Source organism: Salmo trutta, chromosome 36, assembly GCF_901001165.1.
Source record: "Salmo trutta chromosome 36, fSalTru1.1, whole genome shotgun sequence".
NCBI classification, from domain to species: domain Eukaryota; kingdom Metazoa; phylum Chordata; class Actinopteri; order Salmoniformes; family Salmonidae; genus Salmo; species Salmo trutta.
Genome location: NC_042992.1, coordinates 27,944,907 through 27,963,506, shown reverse-complemented (window position 1 = coordinate 27,963,506; position 18,600 = coordinate 27,944,907). Strand labels below are relative to the sequence as shown.

Sequence of the window (18,600 nt, the reverse complement as noted above, 5' to 3'; positions counted from 1 at the left end):
CAAGTGGCAACCTAGCTAATACTTACTCACAAGGATTCCTAAATCATTAATAAGAATAATGAAAATTACTGCAGTTTCTACTGGTCATTGTTTTCAGGCTGGTTGTTTTGGTGTTAGCTAGGTACCAAGCTAAAGCTAGCTACCCCAGAAGTCGCGGTGGAACAACTTATGCTTTATTATCAACGTGGTTTTGAAAACACATCGTTTGTGGCCGGTGTTTGCTTGTTTGAAGACTTTTTTGTACAGTTTTGACAGTGCTACTCTATCTTTTCTGACACGCCAAGACCCAAGCAGCGTTCCATAGTGTGTATGTCGTGAAGCTAATAGCAATGATGCTATTACTGTGTAACTCTGGTAGGCCAACATCTGAAAAATAGCGCAATTGGTCGTGTGTACCGGTGAGCGACCATATGGCAAAAGCCAACATCACCCACGACAGAGAACGGATGATTGTCAAGGGCAATGAATTCCATTATCTTGGTGTTAATGGATTTTACCTTTGAGTTGTCTCGCTGAAATGTTCTTACTCTTTCAAATGACTGCTCGATCCACACAGCAGACATTGTGGGCTAGGTTAGGAATGCTGTGTTGCATGTGTGGCGCAAAATTTTACGTGGCGACATTACGTCATGTACCTACGTTATATAGGTATGCACGGTAGCTTTGACATCGGTTTTTAAAATCGGCGTTAAACTAGACATCGGGCCGATACCGATGTTGGCATTTTTAGCTAATATCGGCCGATTCCGTTATGTTCACCGATATATCGTGCATCCCTAATTGTTTGTATGAGAAGATGCTTGAAAAACAAGTTAGACAGGCATGAACAAAAGAGGGATTGTCCAATTAAATTGACTTCACAACCATTCCTCATCTCCTTCCTCATTTCTCCTCTTACACTCTCCCTCACTCTCCCTCTCCTATAGTATTTGATCTCAAATACCGTATCTTCTTTTTATAAATATTTCCTGCCCTCCCTTCCTCTGTCTCCCTCTCTTCCTTTTTCCGCCCACCCTCTCTCTCTCAGGAGAATCTCCAGCAGCAAATTCTTATGGGCATGACCCCTCAGACGGCGACAGGCATGGGCACTCCCACCTCCATGGCCACTCCCCCTTCCACTGTGCACCCTGTCCGTCATGGCTCCATAGCACCGCCTCCCCCACAGCGCCTCAAATCCCAGCTGTCCATCAGCCCCGGGGCCACCTCCACCCCTCCCAAGGCCCGCCCCCAGAGCAGGAACCTCCTTCTCCAGTCTCCCGATTCCAGCTTTGGCGGCAGGCAGCCCTCGCCACAGCAACAACAGCAGCAGCAGTTGTCCGTAAAACAGTCTGACAGCCCAGCCCCTGGTCTCCCGCGCCAGTCGAGCTCTGCCAGGGACGGCCAGGGGGCACCACAAGAGGGCAACGGAGAGACCACAGACACCCCGACTAAGAGCACCAAGCAGCCTCAGACCACAGACACCCCGACTAAGAGCACCAAGCAACCTCAGCAGCAGTCCCAGCAGCAGCAGCAACAGCAACAGCAACAGCAGCCTCCGCAGCAGCACCTGCTCAAGCCCACAGTCAATAAACAGGTATATTGCTGGAACACCATGGGCTCTGTGTTGGGACACCTAGGACTTGAGACCGTGTTAGTCCACAGAGCTAAAGCCTTGGCATTAGCTCTGGGAGCTAAAATGAGTCTAGAGGTCTCAGCCAAGGTTACACGTCACAAACCACCTTGGCTACATTTATTCATCAGAAGGGAGGGGTCACTGAGGAAGCTTAGCCTTTGTCACATCTTCAGTGTCATGAACATGTAATTTGTGTTAGATTTTAACCAAATCTATATTTGGTCCCAGTTCTCTACACGATGCACATTATGTAAAATTATGTAATGTAATGTAAATGTAACATCAAATACAATCTGATTATGTAATGAAGGCTATTGTTTGAACATTATTGTATATTGTCAAAATCTAAGGACTTGTCCAAAGGCAAGTCCAAAGAGATACATCTTGAAGATGGATAGCCACCTAAAAAGCACAGAAAAGTGTTGCTGTTTTATCTAGTAATTTAATCTATCTGCCGTCAACTCTTAACAGGTTAGAACACATCACAAGCTTTCCTAAATACTTTCTGAGATAGGAGAACCTTTTAGTCTTAATAATGTTGATAGCATAATAATGTGATTACTGAGCCTCTTCCTGTATCATCTTGCCTCTTTGCTTTCAGGTTTCTCAGTCCCCCTCCACCCTGACACCCAACGAGCGCACTGTGGCCTGGGTGTCCAACATGCCACACCTCTCTGCCGACATCGAAATATTGCGTAGCTCATCGAACCTTGAGGACCTCAAGCTGAAGGAGTACTCCAAGAGCATGGACGAGTCTCGCATGGATAGGGTGAGCCCATTTTTGGGGGGGATGAGAGCCTCTCTGGTAAATAAAATAAGGTTCCTAGATTATAAGGGAATGTCTTTATCTGATTTTCATTTGGTTGTAGGGTAACATTTGACCCCCAGCATTATGTTCCAAGAATTTTATGACAAGGTCAAAGGAAAACTTTCACTCTATGTCATAATTTCATGTTGCAGGATTGGGACCTGAAAATATTGCTAGACTGTTCCTTGAATTAAATGTTCCTTGAAGAAAGGAATGCAGGTAGCCTAGCGGTTAAGAGTGTTGGGCCAGTAACCGAAAGGTCACTGGTTTGAATCTGCAAGGTGGAAAGAGCTGCTGTTCTGCCCTTGAGCAAGGCAGTTAACCCCCACCAACTGCGGGGGGCTGTCTTAATCGATGCTATTGGCACAGTTGTTGGGGGTTAACTGCCTTGCTCTCTCATTTAGAGGGTTGGGTTAAATGTGGAAGACACATTTCAGTTGAATGCATTCAGTTGTGCAACTCACCAGGCATCCCCTTTAATTAATGTAATTCCTCACCTAACAGATGGTTCATACTTTTCACACCGTGTGAAAGTGGGGACTACGGTGCTACAGTTGGGGAATAAAGTGTATTGTAGGAGCTCTGAAACACCTAATACTGTACCCGGCTCCACAAGGGGGCTAAAGGGGGCTTACCCCCTCAGTTCAAACGTGTACCCCCTCAGCATTAGTTTTATATCCCTATATAAAAATAGCAAAAAAGTTCAAATGATTGAGTGACAGGTTGGCTAAAAAAATAATCGTTTTCTACGCTGCGCTTTCAGCACAATGGACAGAGTGCACCACGGTGTGTGTAAGGGGGCTATGGAAAGCAACTGGGGCGGTTAGGTGTGACTCCTTTGGGTTTCCATAAAAAGCAGGAAAAAACGTTTCTCATCTCTGTGGTAGGCTCAGTGAATAACATAATACGCCTCTGCCTGTAATATTCTATTTGATTTATAAGTGCGGGGTCAAGTTTACCAGTTAGGCCATGGTGAGGATGCCGTGTTGGAGGCCAAGCTGTCTCCTTGCTCTTCTGCTGTTCCTATGGAGGGTGCTCTGCACGAGTGTCTGCCCTATGATGGGGTGTGTGAGGTTTTCATCCCGACACTGACTGACACTGAATTGATTATGACCAAGCTCTCTCAGGAGCCTGGAGAGGAGAGGGTGTGGTCTGACCCTTTCCCCGGGCTTGGAGAGAAAATGACTGCACCACAAAATGTTCCTCGGTGTGTCACTGAAGTTATTTCACTGCTGGGGTGTCTGGAGATAACCCCAGTGTCTACTGTGCATCGTTCGGGAGAGAATGCTCCCTTACCTACTTCAACAAAGGCCAATGCGGGTAAGTTTGTGCCCCCGCATCGCCAAAAGGTTAGAGGACAGTATTTAGGGCCTGGGCAAAGTGTTCATCTGCCTCCGAGCAACTGCTATGATGTTCCTTTATTTGCTCCGCCAATCTACATTCACCAAATGGACATACCATGTTGGTAAATATGGAAAAGTGACCACTGCTACATCCTGACAATGTTTATGAGGTTACTGACTTTTTCCACATGATGTTACGTTACAGCCTTATTCTAAAAAAAGTATTTTTTTTTTTTATTCCCTCATCAATCTACACACTATCCCATTATGATGAAGCAAAAAAACGTTTTTAAAAAACAGTTTTGGTAATTTATAAAAAAAAACCTGAAGTTACATTTGCATAAGTATTCAGACCCTTTACTCTGTACTTTGTTGAAGCACCTTTGGCAGCGATTACAGCCTCGAGTCTTCTTGGGAATAACGCTACAAGCTTGGCACAGCTGTATTTGGGGAGTTTCTCCCATTCTTCTCTGCAGACCCTCTCAAGCGCTGTCAGGTTGGATGGGAAGCGTTGCTGCACAGCTATTTTCAGGTCTCCAGAAATGTTCGATCTGGTTCAAGTCTGGGCTCTGGCTAGCCCACTCAAGGACATTCAGAGACTTGTCCCATAGCCACTCCTGCATTGTCTTGACTGTGTGCTTAGGGTCATTGTCCTGTTGGAAGGTGAACCTTCGCTCCAGTCTGACATCCTGAGTGCTCTGGAGCAGGTTTTCATCAAGGATCTCTCTGTACTTTGATGCGTTCATTAGTCCCTCGATCCTGACTAGTCTCACAGTCCCTGCCGCTGAAAAACATCCCCACAGCATGATGCGGCTACCACCATGTTTCACCGTAGGGATGGTGCCAGGTTTCCTCCAAACGTGAAGCTTGGCATTCAGGCTAAAGAGTTCACTCTTGATTTCATCAGACCAGAGATTCTTGTTTCTCATGGTTTGAGAGTCCTTTAGGTGCCTTTTGGCAAACTCCAAGCGGGCTGTCGTGTACCTTTTACTGAGGAGTGGCTTCCGTCTGGCCAATCTACCATAAAGGCCTGATTGGTGGTGTGCTCCAGAGATGGTTGTCCTTCTGGAAGGTTCTCCCATCTCCACAAAGGAACTCTAGAGCTCTGTCAGAGTGACCATCATGTTCTTGGTCACCTTCCTGACCAAGGCCCTTCTCCCATGATTACTCAGTTTGGCCAGGCGGCCAGCTCTAGGAAGAGTCTTTGTGTTTCCAAACATCTTCCATTTAAGAATTATGGAGGCCACTGTGTTCTTGGGGACCTTCAATGCTGCAGAAATGTTTTGGTACCCTTCCCCAGATCTGTGCCTCAACACAATCCTGTCTCTGAGCACTACGGACAATTCCTTTGACCTCATTGCTTGGTTTTTGCTCTGACAGCTGTGGGACCTTCTACAGACAGGTGTGTTTTTCCAAGTCGTGTCCAATATAATGAATTTACCACAGGTGGACTCCAATCAAGTTGTAGAAACATCTCAAGGATGATCAATGGAAACAGGATGCACCTGAGCTCAATTTTGAATCTCATTACAAACGTCTGACTACTTATGTAAATAAGGAATTTTTTTTTTTTTTATATATATATATACATCTGCAAAAATGTCAAAAAACCTGTTCACTTTGTCATTATGGGGTATTGTGTGTAGATTGCTCGTTTAAAAAAATACATATTTTAGAATATGGCTGTAACGTAATAAAATGTGGATAATGTCAAGGGGTCTGAATACTTTCCGAAGGCACTGTATGTGTGGGGAAGGTGTCTCGAGCATAATTTTAAATGTTGAGACCAGAATAAAGGCAAGAGGTGTGTGGCAAAGATGCGCTAGAGGCTCTTCTCTCTCCACTATTGCTAACTGACTCCCACCAACTATTGGTCATCCTTTGTTTCATTGTGTGAATTGTTTATCAATGTTTATCAATGGCCCACAGGCATGGTGCCAGGACTTTTTCTTTCCCGGTGCTAAGGGAGGACTTGACCAATACATTGGGGTGCTAAGGGAGGACTTGACCAATACATTGGGGTGCTAAGGGAGGACTTGACCAATACATTGGGGTGCTAAGAAAATAGACGATTTTCATGACTATTTATAAGTGCATTTATTCCATATGCATAATCAGACAACTGTGCATTGGTAATATTGTTTCGGATGAAATGGCTATCACTACTTCATAATATCCAAAGTGCAGCCACAATGAGAATTGTGTCACGTCCTGACCAGCAGATGGAGCTAGTGTTTTAGTTTTGGGGTCAGGACGTGGCATGTTTGTGTTGGGAATGTTTGTGTGGATGATTGGGACTTCCAATTGAAGGCAGGTGTGTATAGTTGCCTTTGATTGGAAGTCCTATATAGGTGTGTGTGTTTTTCTTTGGGGTTGTGGATGGTTGTTCTTGCACTGCGTTTGCATAGCCTGTGAGACTGTCCATGGTGTGAGTAGCATTTATTGTTTTGTTTTCTGGTGGATGCTTTGCCTTTTACCAATTAAAAGAATGAGTGTCCACACTTCCGCTGCGCCTTGGTCCTTCTCTCTCCCGTACGACTTATTCTGTGACAGAACCACCCACCTACACAGGACCAAGCAGCGGAAGAAGGCTGGCGAGGACTGGGAGACCGAGAGGCACCCCCAATAATTTTTTAGGGGCGGCACAAGGGCTGTGTGACGGGGCAGGAGCTGCCCGCCAGTCAACAGTCGCCAGAGCTGCCCGCCAGTCAACAGTCGTCAGAGCTGCCCGCCAGTCAACAGTCGTCAGAGCTGCCCGCCAGTCAACAGTCGTCAGACCTGCCCGCCAGTCAACCATCACCAGAGCTGCCCGCCAGTCAACAGTCGTCAGAGCTGCCCGCCAGTCAACAGGCGTCGGAGCTGCCCGCCAGTCAACAGTCACCAGAGCTGCCCGCTAGTCAACAGTCGTCAGAGCTGCCCGCCAGTCAACCATCACCAGAGCTGCCCGCCAGTCAACAGTCGTCAGAGCTGCCCGCCAGTCAACAGTCGTCAGAGCTGCCCGCCAGTCAACAGTCGTCAGAGCTGCCCGCCAGTCAACAGTTGTCAGAGCTGCCCGCCAGTCAACAGTCGTCAGAGCTGCCCGCCAGTCAACAGTCACCAGAGCTGCCCGCCAGTCAACAGTCGCCGGAGTGGCCAGACTGCGCTGAACTGCCGGAGTGGCCAGACTGCGCTGAACTGCCGGAGTGGCCAGACTGCCCTGAACTGCCGGAGTGGCCAGACTGCCCTGAACTGCCGGAGTGGCCAGACTGCCCTGAACTGCCGGAGTGGCCAGACTGCCCTGAACTGCCGGAGCGGCCAGACTGCCCAGACTGTCCCGAGCTGCCAGACTGCCCAGACTGTCCCGAGCTGCCAGACTGCCCAGACTGTCCCGAGCTGCCAGACTGCCCAGACTGTCCCGAGCTGCCAGACTGCCCCGAGCTGCCAGACTGCCCCGAGCTGCCAGACTGTCCCGAGCTGCCAGACTGCCCCGAGCTGCCAGACTGCCCGAGCTGCCAGACTGCCCAGACTGTCCCGAGCTGCCAGACTGCCCAGACTGTCCCAAGCTGCCAGACTGCCCAGACTGCCCCGAGCTGCCAGACTGCCCCGAGCTGCCAGACTGCCCAGACTGCCCCGAGCTGCCAGACTGCCCTGAGCTGCCAGACTGCCCAGACTGTCCCGAGCTGCCAGACTGCCCCGACAGCCAGGAACGGCCTGCACCTGAGCCACCTCCAGGATAGGTGGGTTGGGGAGGGAGGGTGTAGCACAGTGTCGTCAGTGACGGCAGCCCCCCTCCCTTCCCTCCCTTATTGTTTAGGGGTTATTGTTTATGGGTTTTTTGTTGGTGTTTTTCTGTTGGTAGGTGCATTCCGGGGACTGCACCTTGATGGAGCTAGTGTTTTAGTTTTGGGGTCAGGACGTGGCATGTTTGTGTTGGGAATGTTTGTGTGGATGATTGGGACTTCCAATTGAAGGCAGGTGTGTATAGTTGCCTTTGATTGGAAGTCCTATATAGGTGTGTGTGTTTTTCTTTGGGGTTGTGGGTGGTTGTTCTTGCACTGCGTTTGCATAGCCTGTGAGACTGTCCATGGTGTGAGTAGCATTTATTGTTTTGTTTTCTGGTGGATGCTTTGCCTTTTACCAATTAAAAGAATGAGTGTCCACACTTCCGCTGCGCCTTGGTCCTTCTCTCTCCCGTACGACTTATTCTGTGACAAATTGCAATGCATTCAGCCTATGCCTGTTAACTGTGCACACACTTGTAAAATGAACTGGCTATCATCACAATCTTAGCGATTTATATTTCTATTGCAAAAATACTTGTAGGCTGACTGGCCGACAATATGCATGCGTCTTCTTGTTCCATCCAGATCAGCGCGATTGATTCATGTTCCCACCACCGGACAGGCGCTCTCTGTCAATAAATAAAAGGCCTTTCAGTTACTCACCAAGTGTTGTTTTACAAAAGGACGATGTTGTGGTTCAGTGCAAATGAGTCAATAATCTTCTGGGCATCCAGGGCCTTGGTTCTTTCTGTGTGTATGGACAGGAAGGCAAGGTTGCTGGGTCGAGGGTTTGCCAAGTATTTCATTCTGTATATCATGATGCCTGTATTTAGTATTTCTGGGATTATCTGAGATTTTCTGTGCAACTATTTTGTTGAATTTGTCTATGACCTGTAAAAGTTCAAGGAAGTTTCCCTGGTTGACAGCCATGTCGTTTTCTATATCTCCTCTCTGTGAAAGTCCCTGATATGCAGTGTAAAACAATGAATCCACAACTGCTCTCATATACTCTCTGTTCTCTCAGACTATTTTCGAATGTCCATCACTTAGAGCATTGCATATTGTTGAGCCAGACTCTTCCTGAATAGTCCACTCATTCCACGCTGTCATTGCATATTTATGCTCCACACTAGCATTGTGTGTCTTGAATGAACTTGCCGCCTTCTTCCAGTTCTGGTAGCCATCGTGGGTAAATGCCACCTTCTCGCCACCTTAGTTTCCTGGAGGTTGAAAGGGGCGGCATGCAAAGCTGAAAGCACAGTCCTTTGAAATAGAATATTCCATCCATTTGTAATCCTCATACCATCTACGATTGAAGTAGCGATCCTGCTGTCTAATTTTTGTGGCTGGATAACGCCGAAGAAGAGGGAGCCTTGGTTCTTCAACAGGTGACTGGCTTAAAACAGAGGCAGCGGTGGCTGTGCTAAAAGTGCAGCTAACGGTGGCTGTGGAGCAGCTAGCAGCGTCTAACTGCTCTGGTGCTCCCTCACGTCCTGGCTCACGACTCATCTTACTTATCTCCCTCTTAATCTTTTGCCCCCTCGGAGACAGGATCTGGGTCTGGATTTTCATTTTCTACCCGCACTCTTCTCTTGATCAGAAAACGGTCCATTGCAACGGGGCGAGATGGGCGACAAGCTAGCTAGAAGTTAGCTCACATAACGTAGCCTAACGTGCGCGAGCACACACACCAGACCCTGGGGAAAAGGCCTCAATGAAACTGATATTAGGTTAAATGTGAAGAATACATTTGCCTCTGTTAGACATCAAGTATCTTATTATTGTATATGCCATTGTAAGCTACCATTTGATACAATAAATATGTTGAAATGACGATATCACTGGAGTCATTGCAAATCAATGTATGCCACTTGTGTAGCCTACCTGGAGCTGGCAAACCAATTGAATAAATATCCTATTGTAACCGATGTGAAATGGCTAGTTAGTTAGCGGTGGTGCGCGCTAATAGCGTTTCAATCAGTGACGTCACTCGCTCTGAGATTTGAAGTAGGGTTTCCCCTTGCGTTGCAAGAGCCGCGGCTTTTGTGGCGCGATGGGTAACGATGCTTCGTGGGATGTCAGTTGTTGATGTGTGCAAGGGTCCCTGGTTCGAGCCCGGGTTGGGGCGAGGAGAGGGACGGAACCTACACTGTTACACTATAACTTCAGTTTATTGTTGTTGTAGCCTCGTGTTATTATGCAAATATTAATGGACATGTTTAGTTAATTAATTGGAAATTATCAAAGCTCTATCGCAATTGCCGATCAGTTTTTAGAACATATTAGATTAGTAGTCAGATTAGGCTACAGGTATGTTAGGTTCGTTCCTTTCCACCTTGTCAATCATCATAGGCTCATTGGTGAAATTAGCATTATGACAATATCTTCAAAAACCTTTATTAATGCAATTGCAGACTGAAGTTGACAAACATGAACATAGCACGCATGTTGCTGAGTAAATTCTGGATCCAACAAAAGGTCTCCAGTTGTTTTATTAAACCTTAAGTCGCGCCCTGGTGATGTCACTGCTTACGTCATCATCCTCTACTCCTGGGACCAGAACCATGCCTACAAAGCTGTAGAAACAGGGCCTTTATTGTTAGCTAAACACTTAGCAGTAAATGTCCCCTCCCCCCAAAGTTGATTTATTGTGGAATGTTTGCCTAGTCTTCTCTCCTTCACTCCCCTGCAGAGTTCTGTCTAAGTCACACATTTCTAAGAGGGGCCTCTTTATAATGAGGCAGAAAGAGAGAGAGAGAACTAAAATACAAATGTAGAACAATACTAAACTTCTACTGTGAATATATATATATTGTTAATCCGTAATCTAACACCCTATAAATGTAAGGAGGGAGGGGTCTTATAACCCCTCCCCTTCTATTAATAAAACATAAGCATAATCAATTATTCTAATACATCAAACATTTGTACAGCCCCAAATCATGACCGCTAGGTGAATCCTGACAGGTCAAACAAATCATAAAAAATAAACACTGGTTGTTGTTGACAAGCATATTCAGTTCATATAAATTACATATTGTTAATATTTAGTTCTGGGATCGAAATTATGACCCCATCCTCAGTAGCCTATTCCAGCAGGCTATTGGGAAACACAAGCACTTCTTACCTCTTAATCGCCTGCTATTCATGTCAAATAAATGAGTCAGTTAATTTGTACTAAGCAAACTGCTAAATTGTTCAGTTTACAGCTTGCCTACATCTTGTCTAGGCTACTGTAGACTATCTGAAATGAGATGTAGGCCTATCAGGGGCTATAGGCTACCTGCCTTTATCTAAGCAAACCATGGCAAAATTGAATTACAATCATGAACCCAGATTCTAGTTTGTAGCCTATGCCTATTGAAATGACAAGTCAATATCGCAAATGGGCCATTTGAAGTCTTAACATTTCACACATAATAACAGCAAAAATGCTAGAAAATAGTCTAATATACATTTTTATGTTCATCTAAGTTTTTCTTGTTCACAGATTTCGAGATCCTCTGTCCAACTTTCATCACTCAAACTTTCCTGTCGGATTTATCTATAGTTATGCACATGTGCAAAAGGGATTTATTTACAACTATAAACCTGGTTCGAGCACTGAATGCTGATTGGCTAAAAGACTATGTAAATCAGACCATATAACATGGGTATGACAAAACAGTACTTTGTATGGTTCTAATTATGTTGGTAACCAGTTTATAATAGCAATAAGGCATCCCGGGGTTTGTGGTATATGGCCAACATACCAGGGCTAACGGCTGTATCCAGGCACTCTGTGTTGCGTCATGCTTAAGAACAGCCCTTAGCCGTGGTATATTGGCCATATACCATACCCCTTTTGCAAATGATTTGGTGAGATTAATAAGGGCAAATTATCTTTTCTCTTCCCAAGTTTTCAAATTGCTTTATTACGTCATGTCATAGCTTGCAATAATTATTATTTTGAGGAACCCCGAATTTTGCTTCTAACGTTGTTACAAGTTAAATATTAATTCTTAATTGGCTCGATAACGTTATGGAAAAAGGGCTATTGTATAAATATGGCAACTCCTCTCATGCTGTGAATAAAATAATTTGGGCTAGTTTTCAGGCCTTTTGGGCAGGTTTTGAGCAGTCATTGGGCTATAATTGTTTGCTTGACCTGACAACCCTGTAGTTAGTTCACTTTTGGGTAACTCAAGGGGAGGCTGTATCTGAGCCTGATAGACCCTACCTGTGCTTTATTGGTTAAGACTGGTTTTGCCTAAAGAGAGGCTTTTTCTTTTGAAAACTGACATTTTGAAGTCAGAACATTATGTACAAAACATTAAGAACACCTCTTCACATGACATAGACTGAAAAGGTGAACCCAGGTGAAAGCTATGATTCTTTATTGATGGCACTTGTTAAATCCACTTCAATTAGTGTAGATGAAGCGGAGGAGACAGGTTAAATAAGGATTTTTAACTCAGTATTAGGAAGGTGTTCTTCATGTTTTGTTCACTCAGTGTATTTCTATATACCACTGTCATCTTTGAAACACCAGCGCTGTGTAAATAAATCCAACACTCATTTGCACCTTTACACGCCTGCCTCCTGCTGAATCTTTGTCCTTACGACTGTTAGAAGTCCCATATTTTACGCTGATACAGTGCAGTGGAAATGGGCGCCAGATTTCGCGCCAGCCTGTCACTTAAAAAGCACTGAATGATCTCGGAATCTCTGCATTTGAACTTAGTGTTTATTGTGATGTAGCGTGATATAAGCAGAATTCAATAGAATTCCAATGCAAGAACCCCAAAAAGGTTTGCCCCCTTGTCGATTACAACTTCCCCCTTAGTCACGTTATACTTGTGCCAGGGTCTGCCTAATACATGCTAGAATTCCAGAGCATTGATCTCCCTCCCCTGCCGTCTGTCTGCCAGGTAAAGGAATACGAGGAGGAGATCCATTCTCTGAAGGAGCGTCTGATAATGTCCCATCGAAAGCTGGAGGAGTATGAGCGCAGGATGCTTTCACAGGAGCAGCAGACCAGCAAGATCTTATCGCAGTACCAGAACCGGCTGGACGACAGCGAGCGCATGCTGAGGCAGCAGCAGCTGGAGAAGGACAGCCAAATCAAAGGCATTATCAACAGGTGAGCTCAACCAAAACAAGACAAGACAGAAGGTTAATGTCTGCTTGCTCACTTGCCTAGATAGAATTGACTTTGAATGCATTTACTTTTGTGGGAATTTCAATTCCCCGAACATCATATCTGTTTCCATAAACAGAAAGGCTAATGTTTGGAGGCCAAATGGCAGAAAGAAACTGAATCGTGGTTCTGTAGCTTTTTCTAAAATAAAAAATGTCTCCTTCTTTTCCAGGCTGATGGCTGTGGAGGATGAGTTGAGAGTGAGTGCCATTCCTGAAATTAAGCCCAGAATGTTCAGAGAGCAGATCTGTCAGGTCTGTCCGTTTGTCTGTATGGCTGAGAGTGTATTCTAGTCTCTATGAGTCTATGGTGTGTACGTTGACATGGTTTAATATGGATTCACTAGTCTGTCATATGTGCCATTTTTACATTATTAGTGGTAGCATGTGGCATTTGGAAACCTGCTACTCTGCAACGTGTTTACCCAGATATGACGGGCTTACCCAGATATGACATACCTGTGGCAAAGAAACAGTGACATAGTTAACCTCATAAAGGGCCTTGATAACTCATGGACCCAACCAAGTTTCTCAACACCAGCTTCCCCTTTGAGAAAACCATGCCGAAACAAATAAAACGGTGTTCACTTTACATTGATGAATTTGTTTACTTGACAACATACTATATTGCACCATGTCTATTCCGTCCTACAGTATGTAAGCTGTTGAATGTCTGTCTGGGCACAATGTCTCTCTACATTATCTCATTTTTACCACCACTGACAAAAGACAGTTTCAACCACTGCATATTGAGGCATTTCTTACTCAAAGTTGGTGTAAATGGCATCTATGATGGAGTGGACTGGCAGTATAAGGTTGAATGGTGTGGTAAGTATTGGGGTGTTGCTATGCATTGCAGCATATTCGAGTCCTAGAACATGGAGTTTTATCAACTGGACAACTTTTGATTGGTTGAAGGTGATCCAATCCCTGACCAGTTTGTTTTGCAAAATGCCCCTTATTTGTAGACACAACCAGTTTCAATGAAAGCATGGCTAGACTGAACCAGTGTAGTGAAATAATATTGAAACCGAGAGATATTCAGTTTGGATCCCAGGCTAGCTTTCCCTTGATCCAGCTACATGGTCTTTCTTGCACACTGTATAGTGTGTATGGTCAGGGAATGTAGAGCCCTGGCATCTATATGTTTATTTGTAAAAGTATGCAACACTCCATTAATGAAATATACCCTCTACATTTCTGAAAACTAAATGCCTTAAGTAGCTGACCCTGGTACAACTGTATTAACTTGTATTTAGTCATATGAAATGTTTTCATCTTTCAAAAGCGAGAGGCTCAATGTGTGAATCAGAAAGAAGCTGCGGTTTGCACTGATTTTGTCAGATCAACACTGACAGTGAACAGGGTTGGGGGAGAAACTAGGGTTGGGTTCTTTGCTGTCTGAATGGTTGCAAAGAGGGTTTTCTTCTTGTTAGAGGGTTGTGGGTTATGTTTCCATGTAGCATGATTTCCCATACCGTTGTACCTGTGATTTAGTTTGTTGTTTTATTCTAACTGTGTTTCCATATTGTGTTTATGTTCATCAGTTCTTTTGAGGTGGTGGGGTGAACACATGATCAACCCTATTTGGTACTAACTAGCATCTTTTTTTCTGAGAATGTATTGATACATCTTTGCAGGAAATAATGAATTGAACATACATGTCTTTTTTAAGTCTTACAGAGTGCATGACTAATGGTAGTTTTCTGTGCATCCCTGTGTTGAGGATGAGTTTGGGGCATCTGCCAGATGCCTGAAACAGTGGTTTTGATTGATCATGAGCATGAGTTTTTGCTGATCCCAAACAGAGGTTAATCATGACACTTGTATTGTATTATTTGAGAAAGGATAGGAGCAGAAGCAGGGAGAGTAAAGGGAGTACAAATGTGAAGGGCTCATGATTGAACCGGGATCCCCGCCGTGGGGGAACGTATATGGATTCAAAGGCGAGAGTGTTACCCACTCAACCAGACTCCGGGACCACGTGACACTTTTCGTAACTTGGCCATTTCTAGCTTTACTTGTTCAGTGTGTATGAGGCCACAGTCTGCAGTGAATTAAGGCAGCCAACACTGTTAGGGTGTCACTGATATGAAGCCCATTGACAACTACATTTTCTCAAATTGAAATGACAAACACTGACTTATCAATCCCATTACATGAAGGGAAAGGTCACTACTGCCACCTTAGGCTATAGTCCCTCTGTATTGCTTCAGACAAATGGTTGGACTACACCTGGGTTGTGATCATTAGGGCATACATTAGAAAATGTTTTGCAACGGAAAATGAAAAATAGCTTTTCTTATTGGATAAGTCCAGGTATATCAGTCCGTCTTCTTCCATTGGGTACCTAATGAACAGGACCCTGTTTCTCAACCCTAAACCCCCACCCCCCCGGTCTCTGTCCTGTGCTTTCTTGTGGGGTCTTTCTTTTATTTCATCTCTGTTGGAACTTCACATTCCTCTACTTTATAACCCATTTTTCTTCTCTCCCTTTCTGCAAAACTCCCCCCCCTAACCCCCTCCTCTATCCCCTCCTGTGTGACGTTCTCTCCCCACGCGTTCTCCTCTATCCCCTCCTGTGTGACGTTCTCTCCCCACGCGTTCTCTTCTGACTCCCTCCCACCCACCATTCCGCCTTTTCTCCTCCCTCCCTCTATCTTGCTATCGATAGGAAGAGGACTCTTCCTCTCTGGGTTCAGCAGACCCCCATGGTCTCCCCGGAGGGGGGGGAGGGACGGCCACTGCCAGGCCCGGGGTCTCCTTTTCGGGCGTCTCCTGTGCCAGCGCCCCTTGGAATGGAGCCCTCCCTCCCGTCCCACCTCCCCGCCTACACGTCAGCCACAACGGGGAGCTCCGTGGCAACCGAGCCTACCCCTCGACTACTACCATGGCTACGCCAGCCAGGAGCACGGCATCTTGGACCTCGGCAACAGCAACATCAGATCCAAGCTTAACCGGCAGGAGAGCAGTCTAATAACGAAATGTGATTACTAAAACGAGTCAAGTTGAGAGAAGAGTTTTCACACCCAGAACATCCTCTTGGCTATGTTCCTCCTTTTGGCCTTTTTTCTAAATAATCATTAATTTACTTGATAGGGACAGATTCAGTGACAACATTGACACATCGATTTGGCAGATGCATTTCACCGTCTTGCTTTAGCTTGCGCTAATTTCCAGCATCAGTCACTAGATGGGCTTTGAAATAATATGAATTGGTTCTCAATGAAGAAACCTTGTTGAATAAAGGTATAATAATAAAGTGACATATTCGTTTTAAAGACTAAAGGAGCCATACTCCGATGTTTAACAGGTGATCCAATAATGGCGGTTATGTCGTTTTTAATCAAATGGGCTTATATCAGTTCTTAAGGTTTACTAATTTACTAATTGTAAATCATAGTTAATGACATGTGGATTGGAAAAGCTTATTTGTATCTCTTTATTTGCCTCTTTTTTGTAATGAAACTAGGGCTTCCATGCTCTCTGTGTGTGTGTGTGTGTGTGTGTGTGTGTGGTTGCTAAATGTTCAACTCTGTATTTTGAAATGTATTTTGACCAACAAATTGCGGCCTATAATAACTCAAAGATTCTTGTTATTATTTCATCCATTCCCCTTTCACCATTTTCATCTTTCCCTCCCTTCCTGCAGCCAATCCAACCGTTTTATGGAGGACACCCTGGAACCTGACTGGCACATCAAATGTGGGCGGAGCTGAAATGGGTCCAGGCTTAATCCTATTGGCTGAAACATAGAAGAGGTCTGCAGTACACGGCTACTCCAGATCTTGATTCCCCCTCAACAAGCTGAGCTTTTGGAAAATTCAAAGGGGGGAGGGTTCTTTACATGCTAACACACCTTCTCCACTCCCTCATGCATTTGCTCTTTCTCTTTCTCTTTGCAATACCACTCTAAGTCTTGACCCTGGCGACAATCAGTTCAGTATGAGCGGTGCTGTTTACAGTGTCTACGTGTTGCAGTGACCCATTCACGGGTGATGAAACATTGCAATATCGAACCTGTTGTTTCAATTTTAATAGGTATGACAAAGCACAATACTGAGAAAGAGAAAGAGAGACTTTGGGGGATCCAAAGACCCCCCCCCCCCACCTCAAATAGTCACTTCACTTAATTAATTCCCCTGTGACACACCTGCTACACTGAACGCGTAACCCAGCGGGTAGAATTTTTGATAACAGAGCTAGTGCCTGCGTGCCTGTCGTGGAAACATGCTGCTTACGCCCAGGTTTTATTGAAAACAAGGGGAGCATCTCATACCCGGTAAAAGTAACGCGTCCAGTGTAGCAGGCCTGTTATCCTGTCAACCACCATGGCTCCAATGTTTTATATGTTCTTACTATTAAATTGATACCCTCTCATTCCAGATGGTGAATGAAATTAAAGCATAATGCACAATACTGACCCTGTTCTCAGACTATCTACAGTATCAGTCAAAAGTTTGGACACACCTACTCATTCCAGGGTTTTTCTTTATTTGTACTATTTTCTACATTGTAGAATAATAGTGAAGACATCACAACTATGAAATAACACATATGGAATCATGTAGTAAACATAAAAGTGTCAAACAAATCAAAATATATTTTAGATTTGAGATTCTTCAAAGTAGCCAGCCTTTGCCTTGGTGATAGCTTTGCACACTCTTGGCGCTCTCTTAACCAGCTCCATGAGGAATGCTTTTCCAACGGTCTTGATGGAGTTCCCACATATGCTGAGTACTTGTTGGCTGCTTTTCCTTCACTCTGCGGTCCAACTCATCCCAAACCATCTCAATTGGGTTGAGGTCGGGTGATTGTGGAAGCCAGGTCATCTGATGCAGCACTAAGCACAAACCAGATGGGGTGGCGTATCGCTGCAGAATGCTGTGGTAGCCATGCTGGTTAAGTGTGCCTTGAATTCGAAATAAATTCATGTGCGGTGATCATCCGTTCACCTGCTCCGTGTCTCAGAAAGACACGGCGGTTGGAACCAGAAATCTCTAATTTGGACTTATTAGACCAAAGCACAGATTTCCACTGGTCTAATGTCCATTGCTCGTGTTTCTTGGCCCAAGCAAGACTCTTATCCTAATTGGTAGTGGTTTCTATGCAGCAATTACACCACGAAGGCCTGATTCACGTAGTCTCCTCTGAACAGTTGATGTTGAGATGTGTCTGTTACTTGAACTCAGTGAAGCATTTATTTGGGCTGAAATTTCTGAGGCTGGTAATTCTAATGAACTTATCCTCTGTAGCAGTGGTGATTCTAGGTCTTCATTTCCTGTGGCGGTCCTCATGAGAGCCAGTTTCATCATAGCGCTTGATGGTTTTTGCGACTACACTTGAAGAAACGTTCAAAGTTCTTGAAATGTCCCGCATTGACTTTATGTCTTAAAGTAATGATGGACTGTCGTTTCTCTTTGCTTATTTGAGCTGTTCTTGCCATAATATGGACTTGGTCTTTTACCAAGTAGGACTATCTTCTGCATACCACCTCTACCTTGTCACAACACAACTGGTTGGCTCAAACGCATTAAGAAGGAAAGAAAATCCACAAATTAACTTTTAACAAGGCACACCTGTTAATTGAAATGCATTCCGGGTGACTACCGCATGAAGCTGATTAAGAGAATGCCAAGAGTGTGCAAAGCTGTCATCAAGGCAAAGGCTGACTACTTTAAAGAATCTCAAGTATAAAATATATTTTGATTTGTTTAACACGTTTTTGTTTACTACATGATTCCATGTGTTATTTCATAGTTTTGATGTCTTCACTATTATTCTGTAATGTAGAAAATAGTACAAATAAAGAAAAACCCTTGAATGAGTAGGTGTCTAAACGTTTGACTGGTACTGTATATCTCTGTAATGCCATGAACATATTTCTCTACAGCCTAA

The 18,600-nt window shown here is 44.7% G+C and overlaps 1 protein-coding gene across 8 annotated transcripts in view; it reads left to right on the top strand.

Moving 5' to 3' along the window:
• LOC115175774 (ras/Rap GTPase-activating protein SynGAP) overlaps nt 1-17,119 on the top strand; it is a 110,963-nt gene extending 93,844 nt beyond the window's left edge. For 6 of the 8 annotated variants that reach the window (XM_029735259.1, XM_029735260.1, XM_029735266.1 and 3 more), the window contains 6 exons: nt 1,028-1,573; nt 2,214-2,381; nt 12,435-12,646; nt 12,876-12,903; nt 15,377-15,688; nt 16,355-17,119. In XM_029735259.1, the coding sequence (XP_029591119.1) occupies nt 1,028-1,573; nt 2,214-2,381; nt 12,435-12,646; nt 12,876-12,903; nt 15,377-15,679 (1,257 nt within the window). In that variant the 3' untranslated portion in view covers nt 15,680-15,688; nt 16,355-17,119. Of the gene's footprint in view, nt 1-1,027; nt 1,574-2,213; nt 2,382-12,434; nt 12,647-12,875; nt 12,958-15,376; nt 15,689-16,354 lie in introns of all 8 variants that reach the window. The other 2 variants (XM_029735261.1, XM_029735263.1) reach the window with 2 other exon arrangements.
• The last annotated feature ends 1,481 nt before the right edge of the window (nt 17,120-18,600 follow it).